The sequence below is a fragment of the Peromyscus maniculatus genome, chromosome 12 (assembly GCF_049852395.1).
Source record: "Peromyscus maniculatus bairdii isolate BWxNUB_F1_BW_parent chromosome 12, HU_Pman_BW_mat_3.1, whole genome shotgun sequence".
Classification (NCBI taxonomy): domain Eukaryota; kingdom Metazoa; phylum Chordata; class Mammalia; order Rodentia; family Cricetidae; genus Peromyscus; species Peromyscus maniculatus.
In genome coordinates, this window is record NC_134863.1 from 2,032,068 (window position 1) to 2,055,764 (window position 23,697).

The 23,697-nt window shown below is 37.4% G+C and overlaps 1 protein-coding gene across 2 annotated transcripts in view; it reads left to right on the forward strand.

The window, feature by feature from the left end:
- Prkdc (protein kinase, DNA-activated, catalytic subunit) overlaps window positions 1–23,697 on the forward strand; it is a 234,571-nt gene that overhangs the window by 58,050 nt on the left and 152,824 nt on the right. For both annotated transcript variants that reach the window (XM_006997186.4, XM_076548362.1), the window contains 7 exons: window positions 816–976; window positions 1,628–1,777; window positions 9,931–10,038; window positions 11,780–12,006; window positions 19,451–19,545; window positions 21,090–21,189; window positions 23,351–23,484. In XM_006997186.4, the coding sequence (XP_006997248.1) occupies window positions 816–976; window positions 1,628–1,777; window positions 9,931–10,038; window positions 11,780–12,006; window positions 19,451–19,545; window positions 21,090–21,189; window positions 23,351–23,484 (975 nt within the window). The remainder of the gene's footprint in view (window positions 1–815; window positions 977–1,627; window positions 1,778–9,930; window positions 10,039–11,779; window positions 12,007–19,450; window positions 19,546–21,089; window positions 21,190–23,350; window positions 23,485–23,697) is intronic.

The following is a 23,697-nucleotide window of genomic DNA, read 5'->3' on the forward strand; positions in this document are numbered from 1 at the left end:
TAGAAAAACTCAGCTGATTTTGCTTTTGAGGTTTAGTGTTAACTGGAAATTTTTAGGTATTTAGGAAGTTAGAACCTATACTTAGAAAGTATTTTCAGGAGGAATTTTGGTGGTACATGTATATGTGGAGGCCAGAGGTTGATGTCAGGGGTCTTCCTTGATCACTCACTACCTTATTCTCTGAGGTGGAATCTCAGGTCAATGAAGGACTCACCTGTACTAGCCAGCTTGTTCCAGGTATCTGTCAATACTGGGATTATAAGTAGCCTGCCATTTGCACCCAATATTTACATGTAGGCTTGCAATCTGATCTTTGGTTCTCATGCTTGTATGGAAAACACTTTATCCACTGAACCATCTTCATAGTCCCTTTAAAAGAAGAGATTTGTTTTTGCTTTGTTTTTTTGTTTGTTTGTTTTGGGGTTTTTTTGAGAAAAGGTCTTAGGTGGTCTTGGCTGGCATGGAATTCATAGGGATCCCACTGCTTCTGCCTTCCAAGTGCTAGAATTAAAGATGTATACCCCTACACCTGGCAAAGAGAAGCCTTTGTTTTGTTTTGTTTTGTTTTGTTTTAATTGTACTTACTTTCTGTCATTTGTTTTAAGTAGCTCTGACTGAATTTGGATGTTCCTATTGAACAACAGTTTTAGTTAAGTTAAATTTAGAAATAAGAACCATCAGTGATTTTAATATTCTTTCATACCTGAAGCAGAAAAAAGGAAATATAAAATGCTTTAAAAGTATCCTAATTTAGCTAATGAGCTGTAAGAGGAAAGATCTTGAATGAAAAGCAGTCTTGTAACATTTTCCATCAGCTGCATCAGGAGAAAGGATGAAGAAGTGTGTGGCGTGGGACAAGGAGAAGAGGCTCTGCTATGCAGTACCTTTCAGAGAGATGAAGCCTGTCCTCTATCTGGATGTCTTTCTGCCTCGGGTCACTGAATTGGCTCTTTCTGCTAGTGACCGACAAACTAAAGTATTTTTTCCCCTATCATTCATTCTTTATAGTGTATTGCTTTAAAAACATGTATGTGTTGGTTAGGAAACAGACATTATATTTTAGCTATTCTATTATCATTACTTTCGAAATGTTTTGGAAGTAGGTGTCATTGATAAATGAAAGTTAAGTATAAATTATTGAAATAATAAACTGGCAAAGCATTCAAAACCAGAAGTTCTTTGTAATAGAAAATGCAATGCAAAGTATATTTAAAGATGAAACTTGGTAGGAGTTTGATTATCCCCATAACCTGGGAGGTTGGAGACAGATAATCTCAAATGTTAACACTAACTTGTAAACTTCTAATGTCTTCTTAGCTACTCAAGTGATATTTACAAATGAAGCCAGGATATATAGTTCTAAACTGTATGAAATATATTTCTTCTGAATGTATCACCTTCAGAGTCTGAAATTTTTAAATTTCAATTCTTAATTCTTGGATAAAGATTAAAGTGAACAGAAGCATTCACTTGATATCAAAAACACTATTTCCATTTTTTAAAATTGGAATATATAGTATTTACCCACAATACAAGTTTTTCCTCTTAAATGGCTAAAGTAAGAAAAAACTTCAAAATATTCCCTTGTAAATATGATAATCAAGCTTTGTTGAATGTTCCCTCATAGGTGGCAGCTTGTGAACTTTTACACAGCATGGTTATGTTCATGTTGGGAAGAGCCTCTCAGATGCCTGAAGGTCAGGAGTGGCCTCCCATGTACCAGCTCTACAAGCACACGTTTCCTGTGCTGCTTCAACTTGCATGTGATGTGGATCAAGTAAGTGCATGATTAGGATCTTAACAATTGCAAAACTACAAAAAGAATATGATCTCAAGCTGGGCATGATAGTATACTCCTGTAATCCCAGAGTTGGAAAGAGACAGGAAGATTGCAGCAAGAGTGAGGCCAGCCCACCAATGAATGAATGAATGAATGAATGAATGAATGAATGAATGAATGAATGAGAATGTGGTCTCTTTGGAAGTCACTGCTGCCTGCCTGCCACCCTCAACTGTCAGAGTTACTTGGTCCAGTGACCTGGGGATTGGAACACTTTTTAAATTACATTTTAATATTTTTTTTGGTGGGGAGACAGGTTTCTGTACAGCGTTTCTCTATATATAGCCCTGGCTATTCTGGAACTCTGTAGACCACGCTAGGCTCAAACTCACAGAGATCTGCCTGCCTCTTCCTCTTACCTCTGCCTCTTGCCTCCTAAGATTTGCTAGGATTAAAGGCGTGAGCCACCACCTCTTGACTACACTCAAATCTACTCTCTTTCTATCTCGTATTAAAAAGTAGCATCTAAAAAACAGTAACAAAATAAAGTTAAAACAAGCTAACCAGAATAGGACCAAACAAACAGGAAAAAAAAAAAGAGCCAAAGAAAAGGCACAGGAAACACAGATACAGAAACAGACTCATAGAAATCCTATAAAAACAAAATAAAAAAGCATAATATATAAGCTATTTTGTGTTGGCCATCTATTGCTGGAGCTTGGGGCCTGCCTTTAAATGTGATTTGTATACCAAGAGAAACTCCATTGGAGGAAACTAATTTTTCCCTTGTGAGCAGTTATCAATTAGATATGACATGAGTTAGGGATGGGGCTTTGTGTCGTCTCTCCTCTCTCACTGTTGGGAACTCATCGGACTTACATTCATTTAGGCCCTGTTCTTGTTGCTACAGTCCCTGTAAATTCCTGTGTGTATCAGTCTTGTGTCCGGAAGGCCTTGTTTCCTTAGTGTTTTCATAGCCTCTGATTCCTAAACTCTTCCCACCTCCTCTTCACAGTTCCTGAGCTCTGAGGGGAAAGCTTTGATGGAGACATACTATGTAGAACTTACTGTTCCAAGATCTTTCACTCTCTATACCATGTCCAGTTGTAGGTCTCCTATATTTGTTCCCATCTACTGCAGGAGGAAGCTTCTCTGGTAATGGCTGAGCAAGACATTAATCTATGAGTATAACATAATGTCGTTAGGAATCATTTTATAGCTACATTCCTTTAGCAGAACAATATAATACTTGGTTTTCCCCTAGGTCCCTGGCCTATCTATTTTCAGGTTCTCAGCTCCCTGAGCAGTGTCATGAATGAGTTGCATCTCATGAGTGGGCAATACAATCAGATAATGGTTGGTTACTCCTACAATTCTTGTGCACTGTTATACCACTATATTTTGTGAGCAGGTCACCATTGTAGATTGAGGGGTTTGTAGCTGGGTTGGTATTTACTGTTCTCCTCTGGTGATGTGCAGAATATCTTTCAATACCATGAACATTTGTCTGTAGGGTTGAAGGTAGGTGGACACCAGTTCTACTTTTCCATGTTCAATGAGTTATGTAGGTGTTGTCTTCAGCAACAGGGCCTTATCATCCGTTTGTGAAGGGCAACCAATAACCTTGTCAATAACCTGGGTTGTTTGTGGGTTTTCAGGACCCCTTTGGCCAATGACTCTTTTGGATGTAATTAATTCCCAGTACTAGAAGCTTCATATGGTGACAAGACAGTATGTCCAGCTGGGACTCTGTTTCCCTTGTTATTTGGCAATTTCATTTAAATTGTCTTCATATATGTATGTATTTTAGGAAGCTACTACTGTGTTAGGTTTCCATATGACCCCTCAAATACTCTTTGTTTTAGCTGTCCCTCACTGTATTCCCTCCTATTTGATCCTCCCATTCTAGTCAACTCCCCTCGTCCCTGGTCCATCCATAGCTGGACTCTATTTCCCCTTCCTATGGAGATCCTTCCTTCCTTCTCCCCAGTCCTTTACACTGTATTTAAACACTGTGGTTCTTTGTACTGTAGCCTGCTTATTAAGGACTTAATAGCTAGCATCTGTGTATAAGAGAATACATACCGTATTTGTTCTTTTCAGTCTGGGTTACCTCACTCAGGATGATTTTTTTTCTAGCTTCATCCATTTACTTGTGAATTTCGTTTCTTTCTTTAAAAAAACAAACAAACAAAAAACTCAGCTTAGTAGTATTCCATTGTGTAAATGTACCAGATTGCACCAGATTTTCTTTCTTTTTCTTCCTCCTCTTTCCTTTCCTTCCTCCCTCCCTCCCTCCCTCCCTCCCTCTCTTCCCCCTCCCCCCCCCCCTCTCTCTCTCTCTCTCTCTCTCTCTTTTAATTATTTGTTTGTTCTCGAGACAGAGTATCCCTATGTAGCTCTGGCTTTCCTAGAACTCACTCTGGAGACCAGACTGGCCTCACACTATGAGATTAACCTATCTTCGCCTCTCAAGTGCTGGAATTAAAGGCATACACCATTACTGCCTGGCATTGTATCACATTTTCTTTATCCATTCATCTGTTGATGAACATCTAGGTTGTTGCCAATTTCTGACTGTAATTCTGGCAGTTAGACTAGAGTGGCAGGTAACATGTGTGAGCAAGTATTTCTGTAGTAAGATTTGAGACCTTTGGGTATATGCCTCGGAGTGGTATAGCTGAATTTTGGGGCAGATATATTCCCAGCTTCCTGAGGAACTACCACACTGATATTTATAGTGACGGTACAAGTTTGCACTCCACCAGCAGTGGATAAGTGTTCTCCTTATTCCACATCCTTGCCAGCATGAGCTATCATTTATTTTATTGATTTTAGCCATTCTAACAGGTGTAAAATGAAATCTCAAGGCAGTTTGGATTTGCATTTCCCCGATGACCTGGAATGTTGAACATTCCTTTTAAGTGTTTCTCAGCCATTTGTGTTTTATCTTTTGAGAACTCTATTTAGATCTGTAACCCATTTTGAAATTGGCTTGTTTTCTTGACATCAAGCTTTTTAGTTCTTTAGTATTTTATATGTTAGCCTTCTGTTAGATGTGTAGTTAATAAAAATCTTTTCCCATTCTGTAGACTGCCACTTTATCTAAATGCTTTTGCCCTTTGCCATACAAAAGCTTTTCAGTTTTATGAGTTTCCATTTATTAATTGTTGTTCTTAGTGCCTGTGTTATCAGTGTTCTGTTTAGAAAACCTTTTCCTGCACCAGTGAGTTCAAGACTGCCCCCCACTTTCTGGCCTTATGTTGAAGTTTTTGATCCATTTGGAAATGAATTTTTTTAAGGTGATAAATATGGATCTCTTTGCATTCTTCTACATGCAGCCATTCAGTTTGACCAGCACCATCTGTTACAGATGCTGTCCTTATTCCAGTGTGTATTTCTGGCTTCTTTATTAAAAAAAAAAAAAAAAAAAAAAAAAAAAAAAAAATCTTGTGTCCATATCTGGGTCTTTAATTCAGTTGTATTGATCACTGTGTCTGTTTTGATGCCAGTACCATGCTGTATATATTACTATAGTTCTGTAGTACTGATTGAGAATGGAGATGGTGATATCTCTAGCAGTTCTTTTATTAGTCAGGAGTGTTTTAGCTATCCTGGTTTTTTTTTTTTGTTTTGTTTTGTGTTTTTTTTTTTTTTTTTGTGTGTGTGTGTGTGTGTGTGTGTGTTTTCACATGAAGCTGAGAATTATCCTTTTAATTTCTGTGAAGTGTGTTGGAAGTTTGGTGGAGATTGCACAGAATCTGCAAAATGCTTTTTATAGGATGGCAGTTATATTAATCCTACTAATCCATGAGCATAGGAGACCTTTCCATCCTGTCATATCTCTGAAACGTCTTTCTTCAGTGTCCTTTTTTTTTTTTTTTATGTTATACAAGTTCTTCACTTGCTGGCATAAAGTTACCCCAAGATTATTTTATATTTTTTGGTGCTATTGTTAAAGGTATTGTTTCCCTGATTTCTTTCAGTTTGTCATTTGTACATAGGAAGGCTAGTGATTTTTGTGTGTAAGTTTTGTATCCTGTGACTTTGCTAAAAATGTTTGTCAACTTCTTTCCTAGTGAAGTTTTTAGTGTTGTTATTTTTTTTAATGTATAAAATCATATCATCTGCAAATAAGGATACTTTGGCTTCTTCCTTTCCATTTTATATACCCTAATTGATCTAGCTAAGATTTCAAGTACTGTATGACTAGGTATGGAGAGAGTGGACAACTTTGGCTTGCTCCTGATTTAGTGGAAATGGTTTTAGTTTCTCTCTGTTTAGATTCATGTTGGCTGTGGGCTTGCTGTACATTGCCTTTATTATGTTGAGATGTGTCGTTGTATTCCTAGTTTCTCAGGGCTTTTATGATAAAGAGATATGGGATCTCATCAAATGCCTTTTTTGCATCTAATGATCATGTAGTTTTTGTCTTTCAATCTGTTTATATGGTAGATTACATTTATTGATTCATGTATGTTAAACCATCTTTGCGTTTCTGGTATAAAGCCTATGTGATTACATTTGATGATCTTTTTGATGTGTTCTTGAATTTGTTTTGCAAGATTTTATTAAGAATTTTTGTTTCTATCTAAGGGAAATTGGTCTGTAATTCTCTTTCTTTGTTGTGTCTTTATGTGGTTGGTTATCAGGATAACTGTGGCTCTTAAAATGAACTGGGCAGTGTTTCTTTTGTTTCTATCTTATGAGATAATTTGAGGAGTATTAGCATTAACTCTTCTTTGAAAGTCTGGTAGAGTCCTTTGCTAAAACCATCGGGCTTGAGCTTTTTTTTTTTTTGGTTGGGAGACTTAATTACTGCTTCTATTTCACTAGTCATTATAGGTCCTTTTAAGTTGTTTATCTGATCTTGATTTAACTTTGCTAAGTGGTACGTATTGAGAAAATTATCCATTTCTTTTAGATTTTCCAATCTATGTCCTTTTAGATTTTCCAAGTAAGTCCTTATGATTCTTTGGATTTCCTCAGTGTCCTTATTTTTATTTCTAATTTTGTCCATTTGGATATTTTCTCTTTGTCCTTTAGTTAATTTGGATAAGGATTTGTCAGTCTTACTAGGTTTTCTCAAAGAATCAACTCTTTGTTTCATTGATTCTTTGTATTTTTGTTTCTTTGTTTCTATTTTATTGATTTCAGCTCTGAATTTGATTATTTCTTACTGTCTGCTCCTTTTGGATGTGCTTTCTTCTTTGTGTTCTAGGGCTTTCAAGTGTGATGTTAAGTGCTTAGTATGAGAGCTCCAATTTTATAAGTAGCCACATAGTGCTATGAACTTGCCTTCTAGAACATGCTCTCACCTCTAGCATTTAACTGTCCTCAAGGTAAATTCCAAATGTAAGGACTGCATTTTCCCTTCAGAAAATCTGAATTTGAGACTGATCAAACACTGGAGGTAATCCTCATGCTCATTCAGTAAAGATTGAGGCTTCAGTCGATTGTGCCTTCATTGTATCCTGTAGGTTTGGGAATGTTGTATATTCATTTTTATTCACTTCTAGAAAGACTTCGGTTTCTTTCTTAATTTCTGTCTTGACCCATTTTTTTTTATTCAATAGAGAGTTGTTCAGTTTCCATGAGTTTGTAAGCTTTCTGTTGTTTCTGTTAATATCCAGCCTTAATCCATGGTGGTCAGATAGGATGCAGGGTGTTGTATTTGTGCATACTTGCTTTGTGTCTTGAGTATGTGGTCAGTTTTGGAGGAAGTTCCATGAGGTGCTGTAAAGATATATTCTTTTGTTTGGGTGAAGTGTTTGGTAAGTATCTGTTACATCCATTTGATTTAGAACATCAGTTAACTCAACCTTTCCCATTTTAATTTTTTGTCTGTATTGAAGTCTCCCACTATCACTGTGTTTCTTTTATGAACTTGGATGCCCTTGTGTTTGATGCATAGATGTTAAGAACTTCAATGTCCTCTTGGTGTATTTTTCTTTTGATGATTATGTAGTATCCTTCTCTGTCTCTTCTGATTGGGTTTTGGTTTGAAGTCTATTAAATGGCTACACCACTAGTCTTGTCTTTGTTGGGTGGCTATTTTGTTCTTTGGTTTCCATTTCTTTCTTTGGGTCTTAGGAGAGTGTCATGGTTTTGTATTACCTGGTAGGAAATTCTTCTGTGGTCCTAAGTGTGGCTACTGGAGCCTCCTAATAAAATGTGTGTCTGGAGATTGGGAATTAATGCTTAGGAATGGAGATGGGCTTGAGGGTGGGGTGGGGGTTGTGAGTGCTCCACAGGAGGAAGGAAGGCAGGGTGTTCTACCAGGAATCTGCTTAGTCTCCTGGGAATGGGAACAGATAGTTTTTCTGGGTTCACTGGCAGGTTAGCAATCAGGGTCATTTAGGACTTGGAGTGCCTTCTCCACAGTGTTTCCCTTGAGAAATTAGCTGCTCTTCTGATGATTTATTTCTCTTGCAGCTTTCAGTACTTTTTAGCTCTAAATACTTAGTGTTTTAACTATGCTATGTCATGAGGAGTTTCTTTTTTTTTCTTTTTTTTTTTAAGATTTATTTATTATGTATACAGTGTTCTGCCTGCATGTATCCCTGCAGGCCAGAAGAGGGCACCAGATCTCATTACAGATGGTTTTCTGCCACCATGTGGTTGCTGGGAATTGAACTCAGGACCTCTGGAAGAACAGCCAGTTCTCTTAACCCCTGAGCTATCTCTCCAGCGAGGAGTTTCTTTTTTGATCTTGTCTATTTACTGTTTTGTGTGCTATTCCTCTGTACCTATTTGGTGACTTTGTGCCTGTGTCTTTATGGATGTATCATTCCTTAGTTTGGTGACATTTTCTTCCATTTTTCTCCTATCATCTTCATGAAGATCTGATCTATGCCATTGACCTGGGATTCTTCTTCATCTATGCCTAAAATTCAAAGATTTGGTCTTTTCATGATGTCCCACATTTCCTCTATGTGTGTGTTCTGTTTTCTTTTCAGTTTTTGCTCAGTCTTTGCTTATTAGGTCTAGTTTCTTTACTTTCTCTCAGAGACCTGATATTCTATCTTCTGCTTGATTTATTTTACTTGCAAGGTGTTCTTTTGAGTTTTCTAGTTGGGTTATTGGGTTTTTCCACCCCTTCATTTCCGTTTGAGTTTTTCAATGTTTCTGCCTCCTGGTTGAATTCAGCTTTCAAATCCTAGATTATCTCCTTGTCATTTCAATCAATCTTAAGGGTAGTTTGGTAGTGTTGTTGTTGTTGTTGTTGGTTTGGTGTTTTTTGCTTCTGTTTTGTTTGTTTGTTTGTTTGTTTGTTTGTTTTAGCTGTTTCTTCTTTCAGCTGCTTGATTCCTTTGGTGAAATTTATGATTGTTCTTTTAAATTCTGTGTCCTAGAGTTCATATAGGCAATTCTCATTGGAGAACATTTCTATAGGACTGATGGATTTCAGGGTGGGGGAGGTTACTGCCCAAGGGGTCTATCAGTTGTGGGTAGCTCAGGCAGGGCTGCCCAGTCTCAACAAGGGTACTGGATATGGATCCCAGGCTAGACTTGTGGTGCTAGGGAGAGTGGGTAAAAGGGAGGATCAGGCAAACTCATCTGGTAAGATTGTAGGAACTGACTGGTAGAAGTTGTTTGTCATACAGTTGGTGGGCAGCACAGGGTCCTGGATGGAACCTTAAGGTTGTGGGTAGGGCAAGTAGGATTATCCAAACTAGACTTGGCCACCAGCAATAGATCTGGGGGATTAGGTAAGGTATATGGAAGGGTCCAAGAGGTGCAGGACCTGACTGAACAGAGAGACTATATATGGTGTGTGAGGAATCTGTCAGTTGCGAATCTGTCAGTTGCGGATGGCATGGTCCTAGGCTAGATCTTGGATTTTAAAGAGGGCTCATAAATGGGAGGATTAGGCAGACTCACACAGCTAGACCCTGACACAAATTATACTAACAGTATCTTAAATTGTTCTCCTAGTTAGATGGACAATGAGCTTTAGTATGCGTATTTTCCTTTCATGGACTCTTAGACTCTGTTCATCATGGATCTGAACTAGAAAAAAAAAATCTAATTAAATAATTGTAGCTTTGCTTTATCTTGCTTTATTGAAAGTGCCATTTAAATGTTTAATTTTCAGTGTACATTTACTCTCATGAAGGATGTAAACTACATTAGAAATTGTCTCTTAGGTGACAAGGCAGCTCTATGAACCGCTTGTTATGCAGCTGATTCACTGGTTTACTAACAATAAGAAATTTGAAAGTCAAGATACTGTTGCCTTACTAGAAACCATACTGGTAAGTAATATTTGGTTCTTAACTTTTCATTCCAATTGACTGCAGAAATTTAGTGTACATGTAGATTTTTAGGAAAAGTTCCTTGTTAACATACCAAAATATAGCCTTTCTCTAAACTATTATCTTTTGTGAACATAGTGCCATATTTATTTTCATTTTCATAAGTGATATTCTTTTTTTGTTTGTTTTGTTTTTTGAGACAGGGTTTCTTTGTATAGCTCTGTCAGTCCTGGAACTCACTCTGTAGACCAGGCTGGCCTTGAACTCACAGAAATCTGCCTGCCTCTGCCTCCCTGGTGCTGGGATTAAAGACATGTGCTACCACTGCCCAGCCATAAGAGACATAGATAATATCTATAACTAAATTTGAGTTAACATGTATTTTTATTCTTCTTTCTGAGTGGCTAGAAGTTTAAAAATTTATATACATTAAGGGTATAAGAGAGAAAGAATGTGTGGTGTATGTTGTGGGTATAAGCAGTAAAAATGTTCCTTATCAATAACAGTAGTTTAGATTTTTTGTTGTTTTTGTTTGTTTGTTTGTTTGTTTTTAATCCGTGGTGCAGTATTTAATTCAAGAGTAAAGGGAACTTTTAATTTATTTAATTTTCTCTTACATTCAGATCCATTAACTAAAGGGTGTGGAGTCTAACAGTTTACTTTTTATATTATACTCTTCCTGAGGTAGTAGAGGTAGTCATTAGGGTCTAGTTACTGGTTCAGTAAGATAAGCTGTCGTGGGTTTTGATGCATATTTATTTTAATTTTGTACTTGTAGGAATAACTTATGATTCCTTTAAGTATTATTTTATGGGGGAGATGGAGTTACATGTTCACATTAAAATCACCTGGCACACATTTGTATCACATTAAAATCACCTGGCACACATTTGTAATTGTAATTGTAACACTTAGTAGTAGAGCAGGGAGATTTGAGTTTAATGCCAGTCAGTAACATAGCAGTGCCATATAAGCCTAGGCTACACAGGACCCTACACATAACTTTAATCCCAGCACTTGGGAGGCAGAGGCAGGCGCATCTCCAAGTTTGAGGCTAGCCAGGTCTACAAAGTGATTTCCAGGACAGCCAGGGCTACTCAGAGAAACCCTGTCTTGAAAAACAAAAATTAATTAATTAACTAATTAATTAATTAAAATTATATTAAATTTTAAAAATTAAAATAAATAAATAAACACAATAACAAAAGTTCCAGTAAAATACCTAGTGAGCTTGTCCAAACATCCTTTAAGTCTTTGTTCTTGCATGCTTTTTTACTGATTTTATTTTGCATCTCTGTAACATTTTCTATGAAGTTGGACCCAGCAAAAATATGGAAGTTGGCGAGAACATCAGGGAAGAAGTAATGTATATCTATGAGGACTCTTGTTTTACCATTCTGCTGTGCAGAACATAGAGTACAATTATACATCCCAGTTTGTTTAGGGCAATCAGGCATTCTAATCACCACCTTTATTCTCAGATTCACCCAGATCATATGCCTAGTTATGGGCAGTGAAGAGTCACTGGATGGTTCTTTTTTTTTTTAAAGTTAAGTTCTATAGTTCAGGCTATTAGCCTAGGCTGGTCTGGAACTTACTCTGTATCATAGCTTAGCATCAAACTCACAGCCTTTTCCCTTTAACCTCCTGAATATTGGCATATATACTCACACAGAACCACCATTAATCGTTCCATGGGTACAAGAATAAATACAATGAAGCTGTCTTTATTTTGATTAAGGATGGTATTGTGGACCCCATTGACAGTACTTTAAGAGACTTTTGTGGATGCTGTATTCGAGAATTCCTCAAATGGTCCATTAAGCAGACAACACCTCAGCAGCAAGAGAAGAGCCCAGTAAACAGCAAGTCACTTTTCAAGCGGCTCTACAGCCTTGCACTTCATCCTAATGCTTTCAAGAGGCTAGGTGCAGCACTTGCTTTTAATCATATCTATAAGGAATTCAGGTATGTATGGTTTGTGTCAAGGAAAGATGTATAAGACAGCTCTTGAAACCTTTAAAGTGATTTGGAAAAGTGTCCTGATATTTAAGTCTGTGGTTGGTTGGTTGGTTGGTTAGTTGGTGTTTGTTTTTTCAGGATAGGGTTTCTTTATGTAGCCTTGGCTAAAGTCTGTGTATTTTATGTCAAGCATTTATTACAAAAATATGTCATACATGGTGTGCATTCAAAAATCTAAGAAACTACAGAGAAATAATTGCAAATATGTTTTGAGAATTCAGTGAAAGACACATATGCAAGATCTTTGAACTATATAGAATGTTTGTGTGGTAAGTTAGTGAATACTTATCACAGATGGACCATTAAGAATGAGTGATAATCAGCTAAATTCTTTCAGATCAAAAGGTGACAGTTGAGTACCATGAGTCTCTACTACCTCATAAGCCTGCCCTATGAAGTTTTGAAGACCTTTGGTACTCTTAGGCTTTGTTCAGGGTAATGGGGCAATGAGCCAGGTTTTCTCTGCTAAGGCAGAAAAATGGGGAGCACCGCTAATGATATGGAGTCTCAGAAGTTATGGGAGTGCAGAAGTTAAATTTCTTCCTAAGTTTTTGACTAAAGACTAAGGCATAGAGGACATTCCAAAGGTCCAAGAAAGACATTCAGTATAGCAAGATGAGTGATATTTATTCATTAATTCTTTCCTTCACTCAGCAGCACAGTCAGAGCTGAAGGGATAACTCAACTGTTAAGAGCACATATACCTCTTGGCAGAAGAGGACTGGAAAAAAGAAAGAATATCATGCCAGGCAATGTTCTAAATACTGCAAATATAAAATTACAGCTCTTCATGAGGGCTACAGTTGAGAAAGATACTCAGATAGATAAATATAAAGGTTTATGGCTGAAATAAATCATATTAAATAGTGATTGCTAGTAGTAAGACTACTATGTCATCTTACAGTGGGCCTCTGACTTTGATGGTCAGAATAGGTTTTTCTAGAAAATGGGTCACTGAGATACAGAAGAGATCAATAATAGAAAATGGATGGGATACGTAGGAATCTATATGTATATTTATATGAGAATTAACTAGTGCTTAAAGCTTCTTACTAGCTTTTTTTAAATATGTACAGAAGAATGTACAAAATATAGTGTTTATAGAGTGATATTAATAAACCAAATTGCTACATACCCATTCTTCTAGTTGAGAAATAGGTTACTCAGTCCAGAGCACTGAAAGCTTACTAACCTTGGAGTTTCTGAAAAGAAGAGAAATGACTATGTGGGCAGAGATTCACAGACTGTCTGGATTCCTTTCATGGAGAAAAGACTTCATGTTGCAGACAGACTAGTCTATTCAAAGGGCAGAGCAGGGCTCCTGGGAATGTCAGGCCTTATCTAGAAGTCTTAAGGACTCAGAAGTGACATACTTCCTCTTTCGGCTCTTGAGGGGCCTGCCACCTAGCTCCCAAATAAATCACATGGAGGCTTATTCTTACTTATGAATGCCCAACCTTAGCTTGGCTTGTTTCTACCCAGCTTTTCTTAACTTTAATTATCCTGTCTTATCTTTTGCCTCTGGGCTTTTATCTTTTTCTATTTCTATATTTTTCTTCTTTCTCTGTGCCTTGCTGTGTAGCTGGGTGGCTGGTCCCTGGAATCTTCCTCTCTTCCTCTTTCTTGCTTCCTGATCTCTTTTTCCTAGATTTTTTCTCCTACTTATTCTCTCTGCCACCTCCACCTATCCTTTCTCCTGCCTTGCTATTGGCCATTCAGCTCTTTATTAGACCAATCAAGTGTTTTAGACAGCAAAATAATACAGCTTCACAAATGCAACATAAAAGAATGCAACACATCTTTGGATCATTAAACAAATATTCCAAAGCATAAACAAATGTAACACATCTTAAATTAATATTCTATAACATTTCCCTTTTGTCTAAATAAAAAGAAATGGTTTTAACTTAAACGTAGTAATACTATCTACAATAAGAACAATTATCAAGTAAGGATTACATTCACAATGTCCAGTTTTATTGTGTCTGGCAAATTTAAAGAAAATACTCCATTGTCTATCCTATCTTAGTGAATCCAAAGTTTTATACCTAATTTATTTTCTATCATAACTAAGAAAAACTGCAACTATAACTATCTAATCTTCAACTCCATCAAAGACCCCAAAAGGATATAATATTACCTAACAACAGAGATATTTGGGTGCCTGGACAGTCACCCAAAGTTCCTCTGCTACATTGGGGCCATCTTCGGCCTACAGGCCTAGAGTATCTGTCAGACTGTTCTATGAAGCAGGAATTTTGAAGGACTGTCCTGCCTTGTTTTTGTCAAAGGTCAACAGTCTTTTTCCTGCGTGTTCTATATGTCCAGTTTATATAGCATACTGTCAGAAGTCAAAGCAAATCAGTTTCTTACCCATGTGTCTAGCTTTGCCACATGGAAAGCAAACTCCTATGGTGTTTCTTTGATGTCTACCATCCTTTTATGAAGTAAATTGGTGCTGTAAGGAGCAGATGTGTCTCATTGTCATTGAAAAACCTTGGGTTAACAAAACATTTTAAATACCATATTCTATAGGTCTTTGAAGTGTTTGAAGACTATTTATCTATCTAAAATATACCTATTTAACCTAGAAAACATGACAAATGTGACTACAACTTTGACTATTATAGATTAACTACTAACATCAATTCTTATTTATACATTGTATTTTTAAATGAAATGCATAAGCACAATACCCCCAAGCAAGAGTCGTAACATATATACAGTATAACAAAATTAACTATAAATTTATATCAATATACCAAAATACATGCGAATGCAAAATGTCTGAGATTAATAGTTGTTCTTTCTGTTCTATATTCCCCTAAATAACAAACATCTATAACCCAACAAATAACCAATAGGTACCAACCCACCTCTTGGGAATGTGGGCATCATCTTCTCTAGGCTGCTTCCTGCTGTCTGTGGGTAAAGGCATCTTTAGGGGTCCCTGAGAAATTTTGAAATAATTGACAAGTCTTGGGAAGACCAACCGTAGCCTGTGTTGATATATATAACCTGTCAAGTTTCACAAGGTCTTCCTTGATCAACCTGATCCATATTAACCTGGAACAAATCTGTAGCCTCTCATTTCCTGTGAGAACAAAAGCAAAACCTCTTCTCCAAAGCACTTTGACTTCCATTTAGCAAATATATTTTTTTTACTTCCATTTTAAAGTTAAACATTCCTAAAGTATATAGGTTGGTTTATTTCAGCTGTCCCTCTTTTAATCTCATGTCTATCAGCAGCTGTCTTTTGCTCATCAGCATCCAAAAAAAAAAAAAAAAAAAATCAAAATCAGCACAATAACATACAGGATTCAGACTCTGTGTATTTTCCATCTTATGTGGTTTTGTTCTTTTATATTACTTTTACTGTCTCTTTAAAGACTTTACTATTTCTAAACTTCATATTACTTTTACTATCTCTTAAAGAGTTTACTGTTTCTAAACTATTTGTTCATTTCTATAACTGTCCATACCCTTTTTCTTTCTTCCTTAAGCCTATGCACATTGTAAAACACACTGAAATCTGTTTAGAATTCTCCCCCAACCCCCGATCTCTTTTACTGCATATCTTTTAGCCTTTTTTGACCACATGAGCAAACTTTAGACTGCCAAGCTACACCTGGATCCTCTACCAAGGCTCTCTTGTCTGGCTGTGGCTGCTTCTCTGATTCTGAAAGCCAAGCCTAAAGCTCTTTGCCTGGTCAGAGGTGTGTGACCGAAAACTGCATTCAACCTTCCTAGCTATGGAAGCTTGAACTTGTGCTGCCACACAGGTTTTTTTTTTTTTTTTTAACTTAGCTTGCTGTTTCTGCTTATCACTGCCCTGCTAACTGAACACCAGTGCCTCTTAAAGGAGCTGCATCTTTTCTTTTTTCTTTTCTCTTCTTTTCTTTTTTCCCCTAGCTTTCTCAGGACCTACATGGAAAATCACTCAACATGGGCACCAAATTATAGTTGATCTTTTTGCTTTTACTCTTTCCTCTTTTGGGAGGTCCCACCACCCAGCTCCCACATAAATCACATGGAGTGTTATTATTTCTTATATATGCCCGGCCTTACCTTGGCTTTTTTCTTGCCAGCATTTCTTAACTTAAATTATCCCATCTACCTCTGGGCTTTTATCTTTCTCTATTTCTGTATACCTTTCTTTGCTTCTTACTCTGTAGCTTGCTGTGTTGGTGGCTGGCCCCTTGAGTCCTCCTCCTTCTCTTGCTTTTTTCTCTTCCTTATATTTATTCTCTCTTCCTGCCAGCCCAACCTATCCTTTCTCCTGCCTCACTATTGGCCGTTCAGCTCTTTATTAGACCATCAGGTGTTTTAGACAGGCAAAGTAACACAACTTCACAGTGTTAAACAAATGCAAAATGAAAGATTATAACACATCTTTGCATCATTAAACAAATGTTCCACAGCATAAACTACATCTTAAAATAATATTCTAGAATAGGTGTCTGTGGCTCATGCTGCAGCAGAGGGCCATGTTGATATGCATGATCTGTATTGCCACTGGAGACCATGCTGAGGTCCTTGGTACATGCTGAAGCTGGAGGCTATGTTGATGTTGTTGTGCTGTTGACAGAAACCATGAGGAAGTCCATATTCTGTGGTCCCAATGACTGTAAATGGCAAGGATGCTTCTTTTGCAGTGGTTTTGATGACTGCAGACTCACAGTTGAGAAAGGGAGATGTAGAAGGTGTCTATGACAACTCCTACTTCAACTCCTCATCCCTACTCCCCCAAAAAGAAAAAAGTAACAGATTAGACATGAAGCCATTCAAGAAAACTTAAAAATTGAGATAAGGATGCTGAAGTGTAGCTCTCCACAATTGGTGGCTTCTGGTGGGGGTGGAGAAGGACTCAGTTTTCTTTAAGGGGTTGGCCATGGAGAGTTTGACCATGTTCCATTGACCATAGGGACAACACAAATTAGACTTGTTTTTGGACCGGGATGGAGGTGGGTGGGTGGGGTTGCTGTACACCATGTGGGTTCCTGTGCCCACGGTGGCCGGAAAGGGGTGTTGGAACTCCTGAAACTGGAATTGTGGAACTTGGAGGACTGAGAAGTGAGTGTTATTGGTGTGCATTATGTGAAATTCCCAAATAATCAATGAAAATATTATGTTGGGGGGGGGATATTAACCTAAACTACTTAGTCAGCATTTTGAAAGTGACTAGTGAAAGCAGCTAGCTGCCAACTCGTGGCACTTGAAACTGCTCATAGGGCTATACTTCACAGAACATTCTGAAAAAGATGTCCTTAAGTGATTTTGTCATTGTATGATCCAGATGGTGTACTTGCCCAAATCGGATGACTATACTACTATCAGATACTATTATCTCATGAGACTATTATTCTTATATATAAATTCTGTTATTGACTAAGATGTTATTATACATAATTGCTATAGTCATCAATAGAATTATTTGTGTGCGTTTTTATTACTATTCTAGTGCAAAATTAATTGTATTAATGTGTGTGCATGTTTGTATTTGCATTTAGGACACAGCACATGTGTAAAGGTCAGATGACAACCTGGGAGATTGATTCTCTCCTATTATATGGGTTCCTGAAATTGAATGTAGGTTATTAGGATTGATAGCCAGCACCCTTTTCTGCTTAGCCACCTTTCTGGCCTTTGGTTTACATCATTGTAATGTGCATTTCCTTTTTTTTCCTTCTTTCTTCTCCTACTCCTCCCTTCTTCCTTCTTCCTTCTTCCTTCTTCCTTCTTCTTTCTTCTTCTTCTGACAGGGTTTCTGTCTGTAACAGCCCTGGTGTGGAACTTACCCTGTAGATCAGGCTAGCCTGGAACTCACAGAGATCTGCCTGCCTCTGCCTTCCAAGTGCTGGGATTAAAGGCGTGCACCACCACCACCTGGCTGTAATGTGCATTTCTCACCTTGTTATTTGGCTAATGGCTTATTTTTGTTCCTTACTTCACATTGATTTTATACTAGAAATAATATTATACAAAAAGCAAATTTAAATAGTTTTCTTATTTGAGGTAAAAATGGGTTGTAAAGCAGAGAATGCAACTCATGGCACACACAGCACATTTGGCTCCAGAACTGGTAATGAACATGCAGTGCAGTGATGGTTCAAAATGTTTTCTAAAAGCGACAGCTTTGAAGATGAGTGTAGTAGTCCGGCCTGAGAGCAGTGACTAAAGCTGATCCTCTTACAACTAAATACAGGAGAAGCTCTCAAAGAACTCAGTGTAGCCATTCAGTAACCATTTGGCATTTGAAGCAGATCCCCTCTTGTTCTACACAACAATGAACTTGGATTGTGACATACAGAAAAAGTAGATTATGTACAGCATCTGATGGTGATCACCGAAGTGAGAAACAGAATGCTCCCAGAGCTAGACTTCAACCTAAAAAGGTTGTGGTCACTATTAGGAAGTCTGGTGCCAACTTGACCCACTATAGTCGTGGTTGTCAACCTTTCTAAATGCTGTGACCCTTTGATACAGGGCCTCATGTTGTGCTGGCCTCCAACCATAAAATTACTTCGTTGCTACTTCATAACTGTAATTTTGCTACTGCTATAAATCATAAAATAAATACCTGATATTCAACCTTGAAAGGGATTGCTACCTATCTATAGGTTGAGAACCGTTGAACTACAATCCTACTGAATCCTAGCAAAACTATTTTATATAAGAAGTATGTTTAACAAACTGATAAGATGTGCTGCAAACTGCAAGGCCTGCAACTGGCATTAATCAGCATGAAGACTGTAGTACCCTCCACACGTCATGTGGTCATGATTTCTAAAGTTGAACAATTCATACACAGAATTTTGCCTCATCGGTACATTCACTGCACCTCTCACCTACTGACTAGCACTTCAATCATCTTGACAACTTTTGCAAGGAAAATGCTTCCACAACCAGCAGTATATACAAAATTCTTTCCAAGAGTTCATTGAATCCCAAAGCATGGATTTTTGTGATAATAGGAATTAACAATGTTGTGTTTATATTGGTTCATATTTTAATTAATAAAGATCCTAGTTATAATGATTTAAATTCATGATCTGATAGTGTAGTTTACTTATTCAGATCTTGGTTTCTATTTCTTCCATAAAAACATAGGCCTTTTATGTTGATAGTTTACTGTGGACAAAAATAATTACAATGAAAATCTTACCTTAGCTTACATTTGATTTTTTTTTTTATTCTTAATTTCCAAGAAAATGAATTTTTCCAACAAGTGTACCACTCTTTCTTTAATTGGTATCTGTACTATGTAGCTTAGCCTGGACTATTGGGTGAGATTCTGGTTAAAAAAATATTGTTTGCATTCCTTATTATTGTTTTGTCTTTTTTCATGTATTGTTTTCTTAGTGGAGGTGTATTGGTCTTGATTTTGCAGGGAAGAAGAATCCCTGGTAGAACAGTTTGTGTTTGAAGCCTTAGTGACATACATGGAAAGTCTGGCCTTGGCACATTCGGATGAGAAATCCTTAGGTATGTGTCATCCTAGTGTTCTATCTACATACTCATCCTGAGTGCTTTGGGGTCTTTTCCACTCAGAATCCAGTGCTCACATGACCCTTTCATGAGGTGGTATTTTTCTTTTTTCACATTTTCCTTAGCCGATCTGATAATTATGAAGGGAAGATATGTTGTTATCTCACACATAATGAAATCCAGTTGGTAAAAAAAAAAGTTTTGTGTCTTCATCTTCCAAGACTCATCCTATTCACCCAGCAGCCATGGAGCTTGAATCCTGGTTGGCAAATCCTACACTATAGCTAGTCACACACTATAGCTAGTTACTAGCTGCACTGGCACAAAAAAGCAAATGCACATTGACAGTGCTGAAGAGAGCTGACCACCAAGGACCACTGAGTTATGGCCATTGTCTCTGAGCTCATGATAATTCAGAAAGTAGGTCTCATTGTACAGCTGTGGTAAAGCTACTTAGACTATGATTAAGAGATGTTAAAAATGATGTTAGAACTGAACTAAAGTAGTTTTGTCTAGAAATTGTTAGGAACCTCACAGAGCTAGAAGTTTCTGTTGGTCCCATCAGGTGGTACAGTCAGGTCCCTGAGGCAGTTGTCACTGAAGGATTAGATCAGACAACCATGTGTGGCAACACTTTTCTTTTTCTTTTCACATCTTGGTGTTTGCTTAATTCATAAAATGACAAGTTAGACACTGATAATCTTTTATATATATGGATGTTTGACTACTAGTATGCCTGTACACCATGTGGGTTCCTGTGCCCATGGTAGCTGGAAAAGGGTGTAGAAACTCCTGGAACTGGAATTATGGACAGTTGTAAATTGCCCTGTGAGTGATGAAAATTGTATTTGAGTCCTCTAAAAGAGCTTTTAACTGCTCTTAACTACTGAGCCATCTCTCCAGCCCCTACTCTATTCTTTTTTAAATTGATGTTGAATATCAGCATTTGGGTGTTAACACCCAGGACACACACACACACACACAGGGAGAGAGAGGGAGAGGGGAGAGGGGAGAGGGGAGAAACTACAACAAAAGCACATTTTCTTAGTGCTAGAAGTAACCATGTTTGCATTCTTTCTTCTAGACTTCTATGGAATGTCCTTAGTTCTGCCCTTTTCTATAGTGGCTGTATATTAAGCTCTAATGGCTCTGAAGTGATGTGCACTGGCTCTGGCCTAGACTGAGTTATGACACTCGGAGATTTCTTCCAGTCTAGTCTGTCATGTGAGGCTGTGCTTTGGTTGTTGTGGCTGCTGGTCATGTAGTTTCTATTTATATATGATACTCTTTTTTGCATGTATGTATATAGTATGCAAGCACGTGCCATGCCTTCCTGCAGTCATGGGTCTGGGCTTTATTTTAGCATTTGAAATCTAAGTCATTTATTTTAATTTCATATTCTGAGATGAAGAAATACTAAATCTGTAGTAAAATTACCTTTGTAGTCACAAAAGTAGATCAACAGTTTTATAATACTACTTTATCAATTACAATCTGCTATATGTTTTCTATGAAATCTTTTGTACTGGATACAAATACAGGTACAATTCAGCAGTGCTGTGATGCCATTGATCACCTAAGACGGATCATTGAAAAGAAGCATGATTCTTTAAACAAACCAAAAAAACGACGGTTGCCACAGTAGGTGATACTGTTTCCATTTCCTCTGGTTAACCCAAGACAAAGCTAATTCCATTTGATAATGGTTGTTAGATGGATATGTAAAAAGTCAAGAATTATGTTTGTAGAGAAGAAATGTGTAGAAATATGGGATGAACAGTCAACTTTCCACAAAATTTAAAAGCTTTAAGTTTGAAAATACCTGGTTTTAAGGAAGATGATATTTGATTAAGATTTGAATAGGTATCCAAATTGACAATATGTTTTAAAACTGATAAGGGCATTGTATTTTACATGTACTAAGTTTGAATACAAGTTTGCTAAGTAATTATTTAACTAGAATATCCATGAATACACAATACATTTGGAAGTATAAGAACCGAATGTCACATTCAATCAAAGATGGTGGCTCCTTATAGAACATGATTGCTTATACCAGCTGTACAGAGCTGACTCACCAGCAAGGTGAACAGAGCAGAAGTGTGCATTCAGATAGTTAGGAGTCAGTTCAAGTTATGAACTCCTACTTAGGCTAGAGATCTATTTAATGACAATTTAAACAGCCTGACCACTGGAAACTTGTTAACAGCGTTCCCAGGAAGTCTTTAGGGAACAATTTATTTAATGAGATAATAGTCACCTGGAAGATAAATTGCATATTTAGATATAAGATGTACTTAAAGACTGAGCACCTTGTTCAAGCTCATGTAAGTTTCTAAGGCAGATTCAGAGATGAACTCAAAATGTCTGATTTCAAAGTGCATTCTGTTCACCACTACTTAGGATTTCAGATGGCATAGGAGTTGAATGATACTCCGAGTAGAGATTAATTTATTTGTTACTTTTAATTGTGATGAAATGCACACATAAAGTTTATCATTTTAATCATTTTTGCATGTGCAGTCTAGTAGTGTTAAGTACTGTCACAGTGTTGTGCGACCAGTCGCCAAAGCTCTTTCGTCCTGTAAAGCTGAGACTCTATTCCATTAGACAACTACAGTTCTATTTAAAAAAGAAAAGAAAAGAAAAGGAAGGAAGAATGGAACATGAGGAGGAGGATCAAGAGACTTGGAATTATCAAGTTGAGAAAGTTGTTCAAAGCCAGGCTGAGTATTGACCAGTGGTTACCCTAGGGGCCCAGCAATGCCCCATTGTCAGGAAGGATGGAGGTACAGTATTGACCCTCTATGCAATATATGGGGAGTCATGGTGTGTGTACTGACAGCCACTACTCTGGACCTGTATATAGTGGATATTTATATTTTCACCATTTTAAAATTGATACCTTTAGGCATAATTGCTTACACCAATAATCCTGACTGCTTGGAAAATAAGGCAGGGGAAGCATAAGTTTGAGGTCAGCCTGGGCTATTATTCATGTTCCTCCTACCCTTCCACCCCTTTCTCAAAGAAGCCATCAAGAAAAGAGGTAGGCTCATGCCTGTAATCCTAGTACTTGGGAGGGGAAGGTAGGAGGGTCAAGTGTTCAAGCCCAGCCTCAGCTAAATGATACTGTTAAGAAACAACAAAAACAAACTACTTGAGTCTTTCAGATTCTTCTAACTTGTAACTTGACTTTAGACAGTTGGTTCTTGGTCGTTAGCATGTATTAAAATTAGTTGGGAGTCTAGTTAAAACCCAGATTGTTGTACAGGCTCCATCTACAAGATTTCTGAGTCTGGGCTAGCGTAGGATCAGAGAACTTAGATTTATAACTAGTTTGCAAAGGTATGCTTCTAAGAAGCATTGCTTTACATCCTACGACTTTGGGGTTTTATTTTGTTTTTTAAAGAGCACATTGGAATGGAATACATTATTGTATTTGTTAAGGATATTTAAATTTTTTTTCCCATAGTGAAAGAAAGGAGGACCTGAGCATTTGCTTGCAGTATAAGGTCTTGAGTTCCCTCCCCGGCACTACAAAAGCATGTATTTTTTATGTTGAAACTGAATTGAAGTTAGTTGTGGTAGCAAACATCTATAATCCCAGCACCAGGGAAGCAAAAGCAGGCAGGTCTCTGAGTTAACCTTGCTTACATTCTAATGGTAATACATTAAAGAGTGAATGTGCCTGTTACATATGCTAGGTTGGTAGACTTGAGTTTCAGGTTTCTAAATTCTTGGCTGTGTATACATTGAATGTTGGCTAATGTGCTAATGACAGCATGCTTTCTCTGTGTAGGGGGTTTCCACCAATGACTTCGTTGTGTTTATTGGATTTAGTCAAGTGGCTTTTAGCTCACTGTGGAAGGCCCCAGACAGAATGTCGACACAAGTCCATAGAACTCTTTTATAAGTTTGTTCCTTTACTCCCAGGTATGTTTCTTTCTTTCTTTTTTTTAATTAAAAATTTATTCTATTGCTATGTTAAAAACAATGACTAAAAGTAACTTGTGGAAAAGACGTTTTACATCATGAAGGAAAGTCAGGGCAAGAACCTTGAGGCAATAACTAAAGTAGAGACCATGGTGAAATACTGCTTACTGGTTTGTGCTCCATGGTTTGCTCAGCCTGCTTTCTTATATAATT